The sequence below is a fragment of the Dendrobates tinctorius genome, unplaced genomic scaffold (genome assembly GCF_039654945.1).
Source record: "Dendrobates tinctorius isolate UK_male_01 unplaced genomic scaffold, ASM3965494v1 ptg000028l, whole genome shotgun sequence".
Taxonomy (NCBI): domain Eukaryota; kingdom Metazoa; phylum Chordata; class Amphibia; order Anura; family Dendrobatidae; genus Dendrobates; species Dendrobates tinctorius.
In genome coordinates, this window is record NW_027361696.1 from 100,746,730 (window position 1) to 100,765,947 (window position 19,218).

Consider the following 19,218-nt stretch of genomic DNA (forward strand, 5'->3'; position numbering starts at 1 on the left):
GTTTTTACATAATTTGCATTCATTTTATTGCATGAAATAACTATTTGATGCTTAATATTTGGTAGAGAAATCAACTCCTCCACTCAGATCTTCTGAAAGATCTGGAGTGCTGTTACTAGACAACACTGAGATCAGCATTCTCTAAAGATTGACTATTGGGTTCAGGTCTGGAGACTGGATAGGCTGCTCCAGAGCCTTAAAATGCTTCTTACGGAGAAACTCATTAGTTGCCATTCAGGAGCCACAGCTGGCACCTGCCTGCAGAAGTATTTTTTTTCTTGTTCATCATATACAAGTATTGATTATGAAAACTAGGGGGCAGGTCAATGAGGGATCAGTGACCTGTCAGCAGTCTGCATTATGAATACCTAATCAGAGCAGCACATGAAGACCCCTCCTCCAGGCCCGCCCCTGGGCACAAGCATATCCTTAACACAAAACTGAAAATAAAGATTAAAAAACAATCACAAAACGGATTTCGGCAACCAAGGTATTTTACTCAGTATAATAGTGCCGACCTGACACTGTCTGTAGGATACTGTGCACAATCCTGCTGACATGTTCCCTTTAAGTGGTGGATCTTGACTTTCCTAATTTTGGTCTTTTTTCTGATTACTTCAACCTAACAGTTTTTAAACCAAGGTTTCCTTTGCAGCTTTACTGTAAGGGTGTGTGCACACGCTGCGTATTGTGCTGCAGAATTTTCCACGCGGATTTGTGTAAATCCGCTGGTAAAACCGCAGGTTAAAAGACCTGCGGTTTATCTGCAGATTTTCTGCGGTTTAGCCTGTGGGTTTCCTCTGCGGTTTGACACCTGCCATGGGGCAGGTGCCAAACCGCAGCGGAATCCACACAAAGAATTGACAAGCTGCGGATTTGAAACCGCAGTAAATCCAAGCTGAAAATTCCGCACCGTGTGCGCTGCGGATTTCATTTTCCATTGAATATAATGGTATTGTACACCACAGCAGAAACTGCTGCGGATCCGCAGGACCAAATCAGCTGCGGATGCGCAGCAGAATACGCAGCGTGTGCACACACCCTTACAGTTTAATCAGTCCCCATGTCACATTGAATTCCCTATCAATTGCTACAACACACATACTAGGAATTGGGGCCTTAAATCATTCTTCCAAACAAAAATGGGAAGAATAAAAAAATCCCCGTTTTCTCTGTAAGAATTCTCAGAGATAGTTTTAGAACACAGGTGGGAAACCTCAAGGCTCTGGGCCGACGTCATTTGGCTCAGACTTCAGGCTGATCCCTGGTGAGACACAGGGCTTATGCCACAGAACTCCATGACCATTAGAAGTTTAATTCTTCTGCAGACTGCGGGTACATGAATCGGTCACTACTGAACACCACTGCTGCGCAAACACTGCATTACTTCCGATGCAGTTCACTGCCAGGACGTTCATTGTGGGCAAAGTCAGCTCGCTTTGCTCTCCTGTCCCACACTTGCTTCTGTGGCGCCCCTGAGGGTTCAGTCGCCACAGAGGTACTGCACCTCCTCCTGAGGTGTGGTGCCCCACTATCCAGGTAAGGTGGAGACACCTGACCACACTCCAACACCTGCATCCCACACAACATTGTAGTGTAGCAAAGCACCCTTTGGTGGCTCCCTGCTTGGAACACGAAGCGTGCTGGGAGGCTGGTGGAGTTTAGCTTGCACTAAAAGAGAGGGAAGAGGATAGGATTTAGTCAGTTAGTCACAGGAGTCTGACGAGGTCAGTCTGTGAGAGGAGATCCCCTGAGTGGGATGGATGAAGGAAGTGCTGCAGCCGACCTCAGTGATCTGGGTCCGCTTGCACAAGAAAGGAACATTGATAGAAAGCCTGACTCTCCATAAGAAGGAAAGGATTAGTACGGAACGTGAGGAGAAGAAGAGAACTAAGGATTAGGGTTAGAGGAGAACCCTTCCCAAGTTCTAAGCACAAGGCCGGGGTCCGGTCCCCGAGGTTGTACGGATACTAATGGTCCTGCAGCAGACACCGGAGGAATAGAAGTTGTCACCACTTTATTCCCACACCAGACTTGGGGGCACAACAGCAACATAAGAGAGAGACGGGACTTAGTAGCAAGGAGTCCCCGAAGCAGGCTACAGCTGTCTGCCGTACAAGTAGGATTCTTAGGAACATCTGACAGGAGGAACTCCAGTGTAACTCAGTACTGTGAGTACTTCACTAAAAGGCGCTAAGAGGAAGACGTTCAGAAAAGGCACATATGTTGGCAGAGTGTTGAAAAGGAGTACTTCATCTTGCCTGGAAGTTGGCTGAGCTCCTGACCCGGAGGACACGGCACGGATGCGGGCACCTGTACCACAATAGACTGAGTAAAGCTTTGGAACTACATGCCCTGGTGTCCTCCACTTATTCCTGCACCAACCTGCTTGACACTGCTACATCCCTCCTGCGCCCGACACTACACCATCTAAGTGTCACTTCACCTACACTGCCCTGGGACTACAGCCCTGCCTGTGGAGGACTATAACATCATTGCTGCACCACACCATCTGTCCCAGAGGATCTGTCTGCAGCGTCGGCTTAACATCTTCCTTGCCAAACACCACAGGTGGCGTCACGAATCACTTATAAACTTTCACCACCATAAGCACACTGAAACTCCCCCTTTTGCAATGGAGCCCCAGGGCCACGGACCGGGTCACTGCTGCCGTGACAACCCCCGTTGAGAAGATCAACCGGCCCGGTACCGAGTACCCCACGGCCCTGGCGAGTGAGGGCGCTCCACTTCTTAGGCAGCAGTCTCAGTGCCGCCTACGCGGTGAACACACGCAGCAGTGCCGCCTACGCGGTGAACACACGCAGCAGTGCCGCCTACGCGGTGAACACACGCAGCAGTGCCGCCTACGCGGTGAACACACGCAGCAGTGCCGCCTACGCGGTGAACACACGCAGCAGTGCCGCCTTCGCGGTGAACACACGCAGCAGTGCCTCCTACGCGGTGAACACACGCAGCAGTGCCGCCTACGCGGTGAACACACGCAGCAGTGCCGCCTACGCGGTGAACACACGCAGCAGTGCCGCCTACGCGGTGAACACACGCAGCAGTGCCGCCTACGCGGTGAACACACGCAGCAGTGCCGCCTACGCGGTGAACACACGCAGCAGTGCCGCCTACGCGGTGAACACACGCAGCAGTGCCGCCTACGCGGTGAACACACGCAGCAGTGCCGCCTACGCGGTGAACACACGCAGCAGTGCCGCCTACGTAGTGAATACCCAGCAGTGTCAGTGTGGCCTACGTGGTGTAAAGACAGCAGTGTTGGTGACACCTAGGTGGCGAATACACACAGCAGTGTCTGTGTCGTCCACGTGGTAAATATACAGCAGCCATTAACAGACTTTTCCAAAAGAATGACAGATATGTAGTTTAATAGTTAAAGCATTTAGGTACATTGCAGGTTTACCTTTTCAGGAAAAGTAAGTATTCTGGCCACATGTACGGGAACAGCAACTTCATCTATACGAAGATTTGGATCAGGAGAAATGACTGTGCGACCAGAAAAATCTACTCTCTTGCCAGAAAGATTCCCTCTGAACCGACCTGTAAAATATAAAAATATAATAAGGTTAAATAAAGTAAAATACAGGCATGCAATAAAGAGACATTTTTATCAGATAAATGCAGTCACCCCCCCGCCCAAAAAAAGCCAGGTGTGGTTTACTTTGAAATGCTCTAGTGCATCAGGAAAAAGTGTTTAAAAAGCTGTCCGAGGACTGACCTAATCTGAAAGACCTGACAAGTCCTATAAGGTCCGCGGCAGGCATCTCACCGCATCTCTTCAGTTGATTCGACAGGTTCCCTTTAAAAAGGAGCTGTCGCCAGGTCAAAAGTGGCCAGATATTGCTCTTATTTTATTTGTGGTGCTGCTCCGAGTTTACAAATGTATTTATTTTCAGTCCACCATACTTTTATTTAACCTTAATTTTTATGTTCTTATCAAGAGAGCGCTTCTCAAAAAGTACGGTATGTAGAGCAGTCTAAAGGTACTGTCACACTTAGTGATGTACCAGCGATCCCGACCAGCGATATGACGCTGTCAGGATCGTTGGTACATCGCTAAGTGGTCGCTAGTGAGCTGCCACACAGGCAGATCTCACCAGCGACATCGCTGGGGACGGGGGTCGCTACTTACCTGTCACACTAAGCGATCCTGCGTCCTCCCGCCCGGCTCCACGCTCGCCTCTCCACCGGAAGCGCCGCAGGAAGCTTACGACGAGAAGTGATCCTGAACGATCTCGCGCGATCAGCGATAACCAGCGGGGGAGCGGGTCGTAGGTAAGTATCAGACACCGCGATGTCGCTAGCAATAATCGATATAACGTCACAAGTTCTAGCGATATTGCTAGCGATATCACTTAGTGTGACAGTACCTTAAGGCTATGTGCACACGTTGCGGATTCGGCTGCGTTTCCGCAGCGTTTTTGGCCCTGCGGAAACGCAGCAGTTCCGCAGACATGGTACAGTACCATGTTAGCCTATGGCATTTCAAAACCGCTGTGCTCACGCTGCGGTTTTTTCCGCGCAGCTTTGCTGCAGTTTACAAACCGCAGCATGTCAATTGTTTGTGTGGAATCCGCAGCGGTTTCACACCTTTAACATAGTAGAGGTGTGAAACCGCAGGGCAAAACTGCAGGCTAATCCGCAGGTCACTTTACCTGCGGTTTTACCTGCGGATCCAAGCGGAAACACCCGCAGGTGAATCCGCAGCGTGTGCACACAGCCTAAAGACCTTTCCCCAGGGAATCCCGTGAAACACGCCACCTTGTAAAGACCATAAACATTAGCACTGATTGAAAGGGCTCAAATCTCTGAATAGTATAGAAACTAGCTTGGCCCGTGCGAAATTTTCGCACATTGGTCGTCGGGGGCGCAGGCAATTTCAGAAAAGGCAAGCTGGTCAAATGTAAATGTATTTCATGAGCTGATGAACACAGACAGGTATTTATATACAGTGGGGCAAAAAAGTATTTAGTCAGTCAGCAATAGTGCAAGTTCCACCACTTAAAAAGATGAGAGGCGTCTGTAATTTACATCATAGGTAGACCTCAACTATGGGAGACAAACTGAGAAAAAAAAATCCAGAAAATCACATTGTCTGTTTTTTTTTCATTTTATTTGCATATTATGGTGGAAAATAAGTATTTGGTCAGAAACAAGCAATCAAGATTTCTGGCTCTCACAGACCTGTAACTTCTTCTTTAAGAGTCTCCTCTTTCCTCCACTCATTACCTGTAGTAATGGTACCTGTTTAAACTTGTTATCAGTATAAAAAGACACCTGTGCACACCCTCAAACAGTCTGACTCCAAACTCCACTATGGTGAAGACCAAAGAGCTGTCAAAGGACACCAGAAACAAAATTGTAGCCCTGCACCAGGCTGGGAAGACTGAATCTGCAATAGCCAACCAGCTTGGAGTGAAGAAATCAACTGTGGGAGCAATAATTAGAAAATGGAAGACATACAAGACCACTGATAATCTCCCTCGATCTGGTGCTCCACGCAAAATCCCACCCCGTGGGGTCAGAATGATCACAAGAACGGTGAGCAAAAATCCCAGAACCACGCGGGGGGACCTAGTGAATGAACTGCAGAGAGCTGGGACCAATGTAACAAGGCCTACCATAAGTAACACACTACGCCACCATGGACTCAGATCCTGCAGTGCCAGACGTGTCCCACTGCTTAAGCCTGTACATGTCCGGGCCCGTCTGAAGTTTACTAGAGAGCATTTGGATGATCCAGAGGAGTTTTGGGAGAATGTCCTATGGTCTGATGAAACCAAACTGGAACTGTTTGGTAGAAACACAACTTGTCGTGTTTGGAGGAAAAAGAATACTGAGTTGCATCCATCAAACACCATACCTACTGTAAAGCATGGTGGTGGAAACATCATGCTTTGTGGCTGTTTCTCTGCAAAGGGGCCAGGACGACTGATCCGGGTACATGAAAGAATGAATGGGGCCATGTATCGTGAGATTTTGAGTGCAAACCTCCTTCCATCAGCAAGGGCATTGCAGATGAAACGTGGCTGGGTCTTTCAACATGACAATGATCCAAAGCACACCGCCAGAGCAACGAAGGAGTGGCTTCGTAAGAAGCATTTCAAGGTCCTGGAGTGGCCTAGCCAGTCTCCAGATCTCAACCCTATAGAAAACCTTTGGAGGGAGTTGAAAGTCCGTGTTGCCAAGCGAAAAGCCAAAAACATCACTGCTCTAGAGGAGATCTGCATGGAGGAATGGGCCAACATACCAACAACAGTGTGTGGCAACCTTGTGAAGACTTAGGCCGGTTTCACACTAGCGCATTTTCAACGCGCGCACGGCCGGGGGTAGCTCCGCCCCCGATCCGGCTCTCTGCCCGGCGTGCCCGCCCCTTCCTTGTAGCGCCGCCTCCTAGCGGACAGCGGCGCCTGCGATCGGCGCACCCTATCTTTAGCATAGGGTGCGCCGATCGTGCGCAGGCCGTGCGCTAGTTGCGCTTTGACCTGCGCTGCGCACTTTTGACGGTGCGCCGTGCGCGCCAAAATCAAACTTTTCGGATTTTGGCGCGCACGGCGCACCGTCAAAAGTGCGCAGCGCAGGTCAAAGCGCAACTAGCGCACGGCCTGCGCACGATCGGCGCACCCTATGCTAAAGATAGGGTGCGCCGATCGCAGGCGCCGCTGTCCGCTAGGAGGCGGCGCTACAAGGAAGGGGCGGGCACGCCGGGCAGAGAGCCGGATCGGGGGCGGAGCTACCCCCGGCCGTGCGCGCGTTGAAAATGCGCTAGTGTGAAACCGGCCTTACAGAAAACGTTTGACCTCTGTCATTGCCAACAAAGGATATATCACAAAGTATTGAGATGAAATTTTGTTTCTGACCAAATACTTATTTTCCACCATAATATGTAAATAAAATGAAAAAAAAACAGACAATGTGATTTTCTGGATTTTTTTCTCTCAGTTTGTCTCCCATAGTTGAGGTCTACCTATGATGTAAATTACAGACGCCTCTCATCTTTTTAAGTGGTGGAACTTGCACTATTGCTGACTGACTAAATACTTTTTTGCCCCACTGTATGTAGATTGGTAATACAATAAATTGGTTTGATAAGTAGAGGCCAAAAAATGTCTTCCAGTTGATGTGCCATCTGCAGGTCATTGCTTCTTTCTGCAGGTTTAGGAAAATGAATGTTTAAACTGTATTTAGTGATAAAATCGTGGATGTGTGGTTTGTTTGGCTCTTTACTTGCTGAAGGGAGAAAGTTTACCTTTCAAATGGTGTATCATGTGCGTGTGTGGGGCGAAGTAATCAGCGAAAAAGCAGTGCATGCTTACAAATGTGTTTGCATATGTGACGGCTATTTTCTTGCTAAAGGGGGAAAGTTTACCTTTCAAATGGTGTATCATTTATGTGTGTGGGTGCAGTATGAACAGCGATACAAAGTAATCACCGAAAAACAGTGTTTAGAAATAATAGAATAGATTGAACAAAAAAAAAAAAATACAGCACTCACTGGAGCTGTGGGAATAAAATAAAAGCAAACATTGGCCACTTTCACCTGGTGATAGGTCCTCTTTTAAGTTAGGAATTAGATTTTTTTTTTTTCCAAAACTATGAAATTGATAGCCTATAGTTATGACTGGTCATCAATATAAGATCGAAGAGAATTTGGCACTTGGTACCACAACTAGTGTTGAGCGATACCATCCGATATTGAGAAATATCGGATCGGATTGGATCGGCCAATATCCAAAAAGTATCGGGTATCGCCGATTCCGATACCGGAAGTCCCATTCAAGTCAATGGGACAGAAATATCGGAATTAAAAAAAACCCTTTCTTTCCTTGTAGGTTAATTCTACATGAAGAAAAACAACTAAGAATAATGTAGAATGTATTGGGGGAGGTGGAGGAGACATTAAAGGCATAGAGGTTTAGCCCAATCAAATGGAATAGCAGGAATTAAAAAAAAAAAAAAAAAAAATTAAGACGTTCGGAGTTACAAAGATAATGACAATGTTAACCTTTTTTATATTTTGTCGGATATGTTTCACTACTTCCATGCTCTTCACCTTCTTTTTTACTTCTCCTTCATGATCCTCAGCAGCATCTTTTTCATCAACTTCTTCACCTTATTCATCATCTTCTTCACCTTCTTCCTATTCTTTTTTTTTTACATTCTTCATATTCTTCTTATTCAACTATTATTCTTCTTCATATTCTACTTCATCTTCTTCCTATTCTTCTTCTTCATCATATTCTTATTTGTGTCAGGCATTCGTGTAGTTGCAATCTATAAAAGTTTGAAGATTACACCTTCCGTTCTGCCTGTCTCAAAAGATTTACAACAGGATTTGTCCGTGTTCAGTTTGGCCTGCAGCAGCAGGCATTTTCCAGGGGCACCACGAGGAGGAACGGACTCACCCCCATACACTGCATAGTCTTCTTCTGCTTATACTTTAGATAATATCTTTTGCTCTGATTTTTAGTCTTATGCTTAAATGTTTTTTTCTTTTTGTTCTGCAGCTTCTTAGTCTTCTGTCTCTTGTTGTTCTGTATCTTGGTGGTTGTCTTCATGTTCTTTGTCCTCTTGGTCATCTTCTTCAGGGTCATCTTTTTGGTCTTCTTCGGGGTGGTCTTCAGGGTTGTCGTCAGGGAGATCCAGAGTGATAATAAACAAAAAACATATCCAAAAGCTTGAACTTGGAAATGAAGCAGAAGGTACAACAAGGCAGAGGAACTGCTGAGAACCAGCTGACAGTGCTGGAACTCGGATGGTTAGCCGAAGCTGCAAGAGCCAATGGAACTAGCGAGGACCAGCTGACGGTGCTGGAACCCGGAAGGGCAGCAGAAGGAACAAGAGCCAATGGCACTACCGAGGACCAGCTGACGGTGCTGGAACCCGGTTACTAAGCAGGAGGTACCTGTGCTAGAAAGCACTACCGAGAAGGAGGCACCTAGGCCAAAGGCACTGCCAAGAACCAGCTGACGGTGCTGGAACCCGGATGGGTAGCAGAAGGTACCCATGAAAAACAAGTGGGAAACTAGTAGTGGGAATGTGGACAGAGCAGGAGACATTGCCGGACACACATCAGGGGATCAACTGACGTTACTGAGCCCAAGTAACACAGGAACAAGTGTTGATTGTGCAGACGGCACTTCTGAGCAGCAACCGCCGGTGTTGGAGGACAGAGTAAATACTAGAGACAGTGGAGCCAGAGGCCTAATTGGAGTACGGTTAAAAATCAGTAGTAGTGTGAATGTGGAGGCAGCAGTAGACATTGCCGTACACACAGCAGGGGAGCAGCTGGCATTACTGAACCCTACCAACACTGGAGCATGTGTTTTTCTCTGTGCAGACGGCACTTCCGACCAACAACTGGTGATGTTGGAGCCCAGGATCAATCATGGTGTAGGCTGAGGCCTACTTGGAGCGAGTGTAATATCTGAGGTAGTTTGAATGTGGAGGCAGCAGGAGACATTGCCGTACACACAGCAGGGGAGCTGCTGGCATTACTGAACCCCACTAATGTGTGACACTTACCACCGACCGGCTCCCCGCTGGTTATCGCTGATCGCGCGAGAACGTCCTGGACCGTTTCTCGTCGTCAGCTTCCAACTGGGCTTCCTGTGGCGCCGACGAGCGACGCGTGGACGCGGGCGGGAGGACGTCAGGATCGCCTCGTTTGACAGGTAAGTAGTGACCCCCGACCCCTGCTATGTCGCTGGTGAGATCTGCCTGTGTGGCAGCTCACTAACGACCACTTAGCGATGCACCAGTGATCCTGACCGCATCATATCGCTGGTCGGGATCTCTGGTGCATCGCTAAGTGTGACAGCACCTTAACACTGGAGCATGTGTTTTTCTCTGTGCAGACGGCACTTCAGAGCAACAACTGGCGATGTTGGAGCCCAGGGTCAATCATGGAGCAGGCTGAGGCCTAATTGCAGCAAGTTTTATATCTGTTGTAGACTACTACTGACCGTCCTCCAATTAGGCCTCTGGCTCCACTGTCTCTAGTATTTACCCTGTCCTCCAACACCGGCAGTTGCTGCTCAGAAGTGTCGTCTTCACAATCAACACTTGATCCTGTGTTACTGGGGCTCAGTAACGTCAGTTGATCCCCTGATGTGTGTCTGGCAATGTCTCCTGCTCTGTCCACATTCCCACTACGGAGGCAGCAGGAGACTTTGCTGAACACACAGCAGGGGAGCAGCTGGCGTTATTGAACCCCACTAACACAGGAGCTAGTGTTGTTTTCTGTGCGGACGGCACTTCCGAGCAACAACTGGCGATGTTGGAGCCCAGGGTCAATCAGGGTGTAGGCTGAAGCCTAATTTCATCAAGTTTAATATCTGTTGTAGACTACTGATTTTAAACGTGCTCCAGTTAGGCCTCTGGCTCCACTCTGTCTCCAGTATTTCCCCTGGCCTCCAACACCGCCAGTTGCTGCTCAGAAGTGCCGTCTGCACAATCAACACTTGTTCCTGTGTTACTGGGGTTCAGTAACGTCAGCTGATCCCCTGATGTGTGTCCGGCAATGTCTCCTGCTCTGTCCACAGTAGCAGCTGGCGGTTTTGGAGGCCAGGGGAAATACTGGAGACAGAGTGGAGCCAGAGGCCTAATTGGAGCAAGTTTGAAATCAGTAGTTGTGTGAATGTGGAGGCAGCAGTAGACATTGCTGGACACACAGCAGGGGAGCAGCTAGCGTTACTGACCCCCACTAACACTGGAGCATGTGTTTTTCTCTGTGCAGACGGCAGTTCTGAGCAACAACTGGCGGTGTTGGAGCCCAGGGATTACAGTTCAGGTGGTAGAAACATGAACACAACAGGAGACCTGGATATTATTGCCAACCAATTATTTATTCTGGAAGAGGACTGGCAAATTCTGGCGAGATCCAGGCCTTGTTCATTTTCAGAAAAGTAAGCAGGTCAACATTATCGGAGGATAGTCGCGTGCGACAGTCTGTTAGTACACCACCTGCGGCACTTAAGACGCGTTCCGATAATACACTAGCAGCAGGGCAAGCCAGCACCTCCAATGCATACTGGCTAAGCTCTGGCCATGTATCCAGCTTAGAAACCCAAAACTTGAAGGGGGAAGAGCCATCTGGGAGTACACTGACAGGGAAAGACAAATTCTAACAGTCTATTCAGTAGGACTATCACCTGTGTATCCACCAGACTTCTGCACAACACAACTGATGGTCCCAACCTCATTTATAAGGCAAGAAATCCCACTTATTAAACCTGACAGGGCACAGCTGTGAAGTGAAAACCATTTCCGGTGACTACCTCTTGAAGCTCATCAAGAGAATGCAAAGAGTGTGCAAAGCAGAAATCAAAGCAAAAGGTGGCTACTTTGAAGAACCTAGAATATAAGACATACAGTATTTTCAGTTGTTTCACACTTTTTTGTTAATTATATAATTCCACATGTGTTAATTCATAGTTTTGATGCCTTCAGAGTGAATCTACAATTTTGGGCGTAGCCAGGCTCAAACCTAGAATCTCATACTGTTCCGCAGAATTTCATACTGCACACCTCAGCTGCTGCAGAACCTCATACTTCACACCCCTACACTTGAAAATAAAGCCTGCACCTTAAGAAGATGTGGTGATGAATGTAGTCTATTTATTCCAACTATCAGTTGATGTTACTGAAGACGAGCAATGCATGTCCTGGGCGTCCTTTTGGGCAGCTATGAGGTGTACCTGACTGGTGCTAAAAAAAAGGAGTGTTAAGGCCCTTTTACATTTAGCGATGCACCAGCGATCCAACCAGCGATCCGACACGGTCAGGATCGCTGGTGCATCGCTAAATGATCGCTAGTGAGCTTTCATACAGAAAGATCTCACAGCGATGCAGCAGCGACGCAGCGCACGATACTCACCTTTCACACACAGCGATCCTGCGTCCTCCCGCCCGCCTCCACGCGTCGCTGGACGTCACAGCAGGAAGTCTCAGCAGGAAGCGCCCGACGAGAAATGGAGCCGGACATTCTCGCGCGATCAGCGATGGACAGCGGGGGAGCCGGTCGGAGGTAAGTATCACACATAGCGATATCGCTAGCAATATCGCTATAACGTCACAAAACCGGTGACGTTTTAGCGATATTGCTAGCGATATTGCTTAGTGTAAAACCCCCTTTAGTCTGTGTGCTATCCGGCTTTCATTCTTTTTGGTATAGATATGATATGGATAGACAGATATGGATATATAGATAGAGCGAGCAGATTTCTAATCTGCTTTTGCTATTGAAAACATTATCTATGAGCTCAAAAACCTTTCAGGTGATGTGTTTTTTTTAAAAAGCTGATCTGCTTTTGCAACTGAAAAACGTATCCTCAAAAAACGCAGGAAAAAAGCTGTGTGTGAATGTAGCCTTAGATCAGGAATAGAACAGTCATTTATAGGACATTTCATAACTTTCCCAAATTCCTATGAAAAAATATTCAGCATATTCTGCATTGAACTACTGTACCCAATTTATTATATATATTTTAGGAGTCGGTCCATTTTATACCGACTCCGACTCCACCAAAATGAGCACCGACTCCACAGCCCTGGGTCTTAGTGCATCGGTTATCAAAACCATAACCTGGTTTGTAAACAGTTAGTGCTTATTAATATTAATGCACATTCTAAATCAAACTGAGACATCAAGGAAGCAAACCTCTGTGTGTCATACTCTCCTTATCAAAAGGCCACAGTATGCACAAAGATGGGATTCCTGGCACTTCCCAGCCATGTGTCCCTTTAAGAACATTATTTGCAGCAAATTACAAAATATACTGGCAATGTTGACACATACAATTCTTGAGTCAAATTTGCACTGCTCAATGTTTGCAGCCATTTATAAAGTGCATAATCAACCATTGACCCATATCAAATTCAGTCAAAAATAGCACTTAATTGGAACGCTCTCATCGGGTACTTGAGGGGGGATTCAATTATTCCAATACCACTTCCTCTTTCATGATCCGGTGGGCGTCCTAATCTTGGCCTCCCTTCCTGACGCATTTCATCACACTTGACTCATCAGGGGAGGCGCATCCAGGCCCACATGAAAATGTGCTGCTACACTGCTGCATCTAGCTGCCTCCATCTTATAGTGCCCTTCCTCAATTAAAATATCCATCGCACTTCCGGTGAGTGGAGCACACGCAAGGGATTATGGTCAACTTCCGGTTTCAGGAATGTAAATCCAGGCCCATGATTTTTGTTTGTATTTTAAGAGCACGTGAGTACTTTTTATAAGAGGTTGGCCCTCCTGGATAGGTTTTCTGGGGGACGGGATCAATTTGCTATGCTCTGTGAAGCCTGCAAGCTTTACTTTAGGCTTCATCCTCGTTAATCTGGGAGGAGCAACTGGTTGGGATTGTTATTTTCCTCCTTCAAGGAGATCCTTAATACTGGGCCTTTTCATTTCCATCAGACTCGCTAGCTCTCAGATTGGTTGATGGTTTTTCTTTGGCACTAGGCCTCATGTATGATGATCCATATCATGTCTACCTTGCTAAGTCTAAGCTCCAGAAGCTCCAGCAGAGAGACTGGCTGGCAGAAGAATTTTGCTCACAGTTCCATGGATCGGCTACTGACACCCGGTGGACTGATCCTGCTTTTAGGAGTCAGTTTTGTCAGAGCATGTCTGAAAGACTAGAAGACGCATTTGTGCTTTACAAAACTCTTGAGTCGTTGAAGACCGCCATGGCTCTGGCCATACTCTAGGTCCTTCTTGATGGAGCCATATTGTCCAGGTAGAGTTTTTTTATGGAGTCATGGTGCCCTAGCTGCTTTTCTGTCAAATCACACTTGATACACAGGCATATCCCCCTTATACAGACCTGTCCTACAAGCCACCATCCACAGGTCAAGGAGGGGAGGTGAGATGAGTTTAACTTTCATTGAGTAAACAATTTTCACAGTTCGTCCTTCTCCGTTTTGCAGGTCAACAAACTAGCTGGCCTGGTACAATGTTAAATCAACATATTAAACATCTATTGTTCAATTACCTTATGTCCCTGTCCCTCAAAAATATCAGACAATGAGTAGCAGTAAACAACAGCAAGCCAACAGTCAACATCCAGCTTATATGAACAATTGTCTGTCCTTCTTGACTAACCCAAGCAAAACATTTAATTTTAACTAAATTGTATGTGTCATCACCGTGGGGTACGGTCTCAAGGGTGTCACGTACCTCTGGGAGACCTTGAGTTAGAAGGTCACAACAGGTAATGGATTGCAGGTCCTGTTTAGAGATGGTGTGATTCTTGTTCTATTTTAAATGGATTTCCTTTCTTTCAGCATTGAAGGGGTTAAGGACTCTTTCCATGCTGGCTGGGAACATTCTTCTGCTGCTAATCATCTACTCTCTACATATACTAGCTGTGGGCATTTCTTCCTTGCTGGTGAAAGAATTTTCTTCCTGTGCTAAGTGCTAAGCTGTGTAGCTGGAGTAGTAGTTGTAGTGATCTGTAGTTTGCTGTAGAACGTGAGTGTTGATCTCCTTGTCTTTATTACTATTCAATTTATTCCTCCCTGTCCCTATCCTCATGCCCCAGGGATAGTTAAGGTCCAAGTTTCAGGAACGGTTTGAGGACCTCTACCCTCACAGTGCAACATGAACACTGCCATATCTTAGAGTGTGGTGTGAAGAAATGGCTTTGAACAAGCCTTTCCTTCAAAGATTTATGCTTTCTATAAGTGACACAAAGGATCTTTTCCAAATGTCCCCTAATTTTGCAGTGGGAAATAAGTATTTGATCCCTCTGGCAAACAAGACCTAATACTTGTTGGCAAACCCTTGCTGGCAAGCACAGCAGTCAGACATTGTTTGTAGTTGATGATGAGGTTGGCACGCATGTCAGGAGGAATTTTGGTCCACTCCTCTTCACAGATCATCCCTAAATTATTAAGACTGAGCCAGAACTCTTAATGGTTGGTAGGGGATTAAATACTTATTTCTCATTGCATAATGCAAATAAATTTAAATATTTTAGGCCGGTTTCGCATTTGCGTTCAAGGCCGCAGCGTCGGCCTGCGCACGGTCGCTGCTAAGCCCCGCCCCCTGCCGCCGGTAGCTCCGCCTCCTGGCGCATGACGCTGCATGCGTCCCCTATCTTTATCACTGAGGACGCAGGCCGTGCGCAGTATGCGTTTTGGCGGCACCTGCGTCCTTTTGACGGTGTGCCGACCAGCACCAAACGCAACCTGTTGCAATTTGGTTGCGCTCGGCGCACCGTCAAAAGGACGCAGGCACCGCCAAACGCATACTGCGCACGGCCTGCGTCCTCAGTGATAAAGACAGGGGATGCATGACGCATGCAGCGTCATGCACACGGAGGCGGAGCTACCGGCGGAGGCGCGCCAGGGGGTGGGGCTTAGCAGCGGCCGTGCACAGGCCAACGCTGCGGCCTTTAACGCAAATGTGAAACCGGCCTTATACAATGGAATTTTCTGGATTTTATTTTTGACATTCTCTCAATGTTATAATTAACCTACTGTAGTCATAATTGGGAGGGGATAACCTTTTTTTTGGGAAGTAAAGGAAATCCTCTGTTACCATGTTTACAAAACATCTATGGCACACATTTATGGCTAAAACATCATTTAAACTTGGAGGCATCTTATTTTTTTTGAGATCTGAAAACAGGCCCTTAGCAGTCAACTCTGTCACATAGCGTTTAGGGGGTGCGTTTAACGCTTCCGTTCCATAACGCATCCATTACATAGCGTTAATGCCGCTAACGCACCCATACACTGCTGTAGATGAGCGTATTGCTAACGCATGCCATAATCCTCATGCGTTAGCAATGTGCAGTTAATTCTGTGACGGACCCTCGGACATGGGCTGCAGAGTCAGAGGGAAAGTCACTGCTAGCGCAGATGAAGTATCTGTGCTAGCGGGATCACATAACGCAATCGCGTTGTGGGAGTAGCGTTAATGCAGTCCGTCAATGCTATGCGTTGAACGGACTGCATTAACGCTATGTGAACCTGGCCTTAGGAGGAATACCCAAATATCTACACAGGTCTTTATTCTGTCTTGCAAAATATTTCTTCCATTTAAGTTTTCGAGCAAATAAGTTAAACTCCTTCACAATATTAAAACAGGTCAAAGTCTAATGTAGGGACAAAAGAAAGGCCTTTTCTTAAAACCATTATTTAGTACCCGAGAGGATAGATTGATGACCTGAAGGTCAAACTTTAATTGTGAGTGTTCTGGGAGGCTAAATCGGTTTCTTAAAGGGTAATGTCTAGAAAATGAGCCCCAGTACCATATATTTCCCTCCCCTTTTGGTATTCATGTCCCTGTCCTCTTCTCCGACTTTTCCCACGTTGACCTTTATTTTTAGTCTCGTTATCTTTAGCCTCGGTGTCAGTGGACGAGTGGGCGGTTTCTAACACTGGTGCTGTATATTGTTAAGGAATAAATAGGCCCTGAAGGTATATGGTTTAATTATGCGGTTCACTATGAATGATGCGCTCAGTCGCATGGCAACACTATGCTGCTAATCATGTGACCCTGCAATGACGGGCCAGGAGGCGTGTATTATTTTGAACGAGGTATGCGAGTCACGACCTCCGGCGTGCGTGCCAAGAGGATCTGCAGCATTATGAACAGCTGAGAACATGTCATATGGTATTTCTGACCCAGTATTTAAATGAAGGACTTGAGTTTGCTCTCTGAGACACCATTCTGACAGAAAGCAGGGTTGATACTGGGCAGTGGACACATAGCCTTTGATTTTATATGATGCTTGAAGACCTATTACAGGAGAAACACAAGGCTATTTCAGGTCAACGCCAGCTGAGGGCAAGCTGTGGACTGCCCTTGTCATGGGGCATATAGAGGAACTGTATTTCCTATAGGGCATACTAAAGCTAATGATCCTGACTCTGCTCATCCCAGATATGATGAGGATTCCCTCCATGGTTTATCGGATTAAGTATTTTCTACTTACCCTGTGGAGAACCTACATCGGGTGAGAGATTTCCATATTTTTTGTCACTCGATTTCAGGAGACACTATTGACTTCTCATTGTCTAATATGCATCATTTTGACCACAGTCTTATATAGGCATGTGTATTTTTTTTCTGGATCTTTCAGACAGATTGTCCACCACTGTGGCTGTCTGATTTACTGTATATATACACATAAATACACACACAAACACACACATATGGGAAAGTTTATACTACCCTAGTTGGTTTGTATACATGTTTTATTATTCTCAAATTGCTGCTTTTTACTCTAGCAAACCCTAGATCAAGACTAGGTCATAATATGTCAGTCTTTATCAATTCCCCCCAATGTGACAAGTCCACCAGAAAAAAAAAAAAGAAAAAGATATTCCATTTGAACAGGCAAAATAGTGATTCATTTGCCGCCAATCTGCTCTGCAGTTCCCCGTGTGGAGGCCTTTGCTTACATGCTTTTCTACTGATTCATTCCCTTCTAAGAGACAAATAGCAGTTCTGTTAGTCTCATAGACAAAGATGGAATAGGAGCACTACTATTCCTTTAAATCAAGAGACTTCTGGGATTGATGGGATTCCCAGCAGTGACACCCGAATTATATTGATCACCTATCGTTAAAAGTTTAATTAAAGGGAAAACCACCAAATTCAGTATCTCTAAGGATTAGTGTACATTTGAACTAAAAATTCTAATTAAAAATCCTTTCCATTTTCAAAAAGAGGGATTTTGAATTGTATAGTTTATAGCTTGGCGCCTCGGGATACCAGCTACCTAAAAAATGGCTGGACAAGTAAGGCACACTTGTCATTTTCTATACAGTTTGCAAATGCTGCTCTGAAAGTGGCCAGTGTCAGAGCACCTATGCTTCTCTGATGATGGAGAGACAACATAGCCTTTGCTAGTATTGGAGAGCATGCAGTTCGGAACAGTGGCCAGACTGAACTGTCAATCTTAGGGAACAGTGTTCTCAGTAAAAAGGAAGCCAGGAGGCAGGGGAGCGGTGCAAGGCTGCAGATCAAACATGAGACCATCTATTTAATAAACTGACATTTAACAGTTGAGTGACCGACATCAGGGAAGGTTAGATGTTAAGGAACATTTGTTTGCAATAGACTGTACCTTGCTTCCCCTTTAGTCTTTGAACAAAGCCACGTGTCCATTTTTTAGGGGCCATATTTAAAGGAATTCCAGATAGTTCACTATTTATGTAAAGCGCACACTGCAACTGAAGGAAATCCCAATCTTCAATGATCATCTGAGTTTTGGCTCCAGAGATTCTATGCTTTAAAAAAAACAAAAAACAAACGATTACATCATTATAACCTATTCAGGAAATTATAGTCTAGCTATAAAAAAAGAGAGCCTGACACATCCAGAAAAGCTACTTACCTGTAGATATAGGGATAATCTGTTGGTATATAGTGTTTAAACCCTGTGTAGTCAGCTTAATATAGCATTGTATACACAGATTACATGACGCGAGTCACTGGTGTGCGTATTTCCGGCCCAATGGCCAAAGGCACCATTGAAATGCCACTGTCAGCGTTTGAAAGCGGCATTTAACTAGTTAATAGCCACGGATGGATCGATATTCTACCCGCGGCTATTGCGGGCAGATGTCAGCTGTTTAAAACAACTGACATTTCCCAGGAAAGATGTGGGCTCACCGCCAGAGACCCCATCAAAGGCAGGGATACAGACATCGGCGTAATAACACGTACAATGTCGGTAAGGTGTTAATCCATATTGTCTCATGACAATCCTGATGACTTTGAGAACAGTCAAAGTAACTGCTTTCAAGGAAAGCCAGCTACACGCTGACAGGAGCATGTAATCACTCCTACAGTGTCTAGCGCTGAGAGAGTTCACTGAAGTCAATCAGCTGATGAGCCCCGGTGATCTCAATTAAGAAACAACCACTGCGTGAGAAAGCTCTCACGCAGCAGTGGTTCTGTACGCGACATCACCTGAGCTCATCAGCTGATGAACTCGTGTGACCTCCCTCACGGCAGCTCAGCGCTATACACTGCGGGAGCGATGATGCTCTTGTTAGTGTGTAGCCGGAGGCCGGTTAGAGCAGTCACATCTCCCAATATGACTGTTCTAAAAGTGAGATCGCCACGGGACACTCTGAATTATGTGGACTTCGGCAGACAGGAGAGTATATGGTTGTTCATTATTTTTGATTGTTTACAAAGCACATGGGCATCAGGGATTTGGTGCA

The 19,218-nt window shown here is 46.3% G+C and overlaps 1 protein-coding gene across 1 annotated transcript in view; it reads right to left on the bottom strand.

Moving 5' to 3' along the window:
* POLR3A (RNA polymerase III subunit A) overlaps nucleotides 1-19,218 on the bottom strand; it is a 205,050-nt gene that overhangs the window by 135,568 nt on the left and 50,264 nt on the right. The window contains exons 7-8 of the mRNA XM_073571227.1: nucleotides 18,114-18,276; nucleotides 3,428-3,564 (exon numbers count right to left, since the gene is read on the bottom strand). Of these exons, the coding sequence (XP_073427328.1) occupies nucleotides 3,428-3,564; nucleotides 18,114-18,276 (300 nt within the window). The remainder of the gene's footprint in view (nucleotides 1-3,427; nucleotides 3,565-18,113; nucleotides 18,277-19,218) is intronic.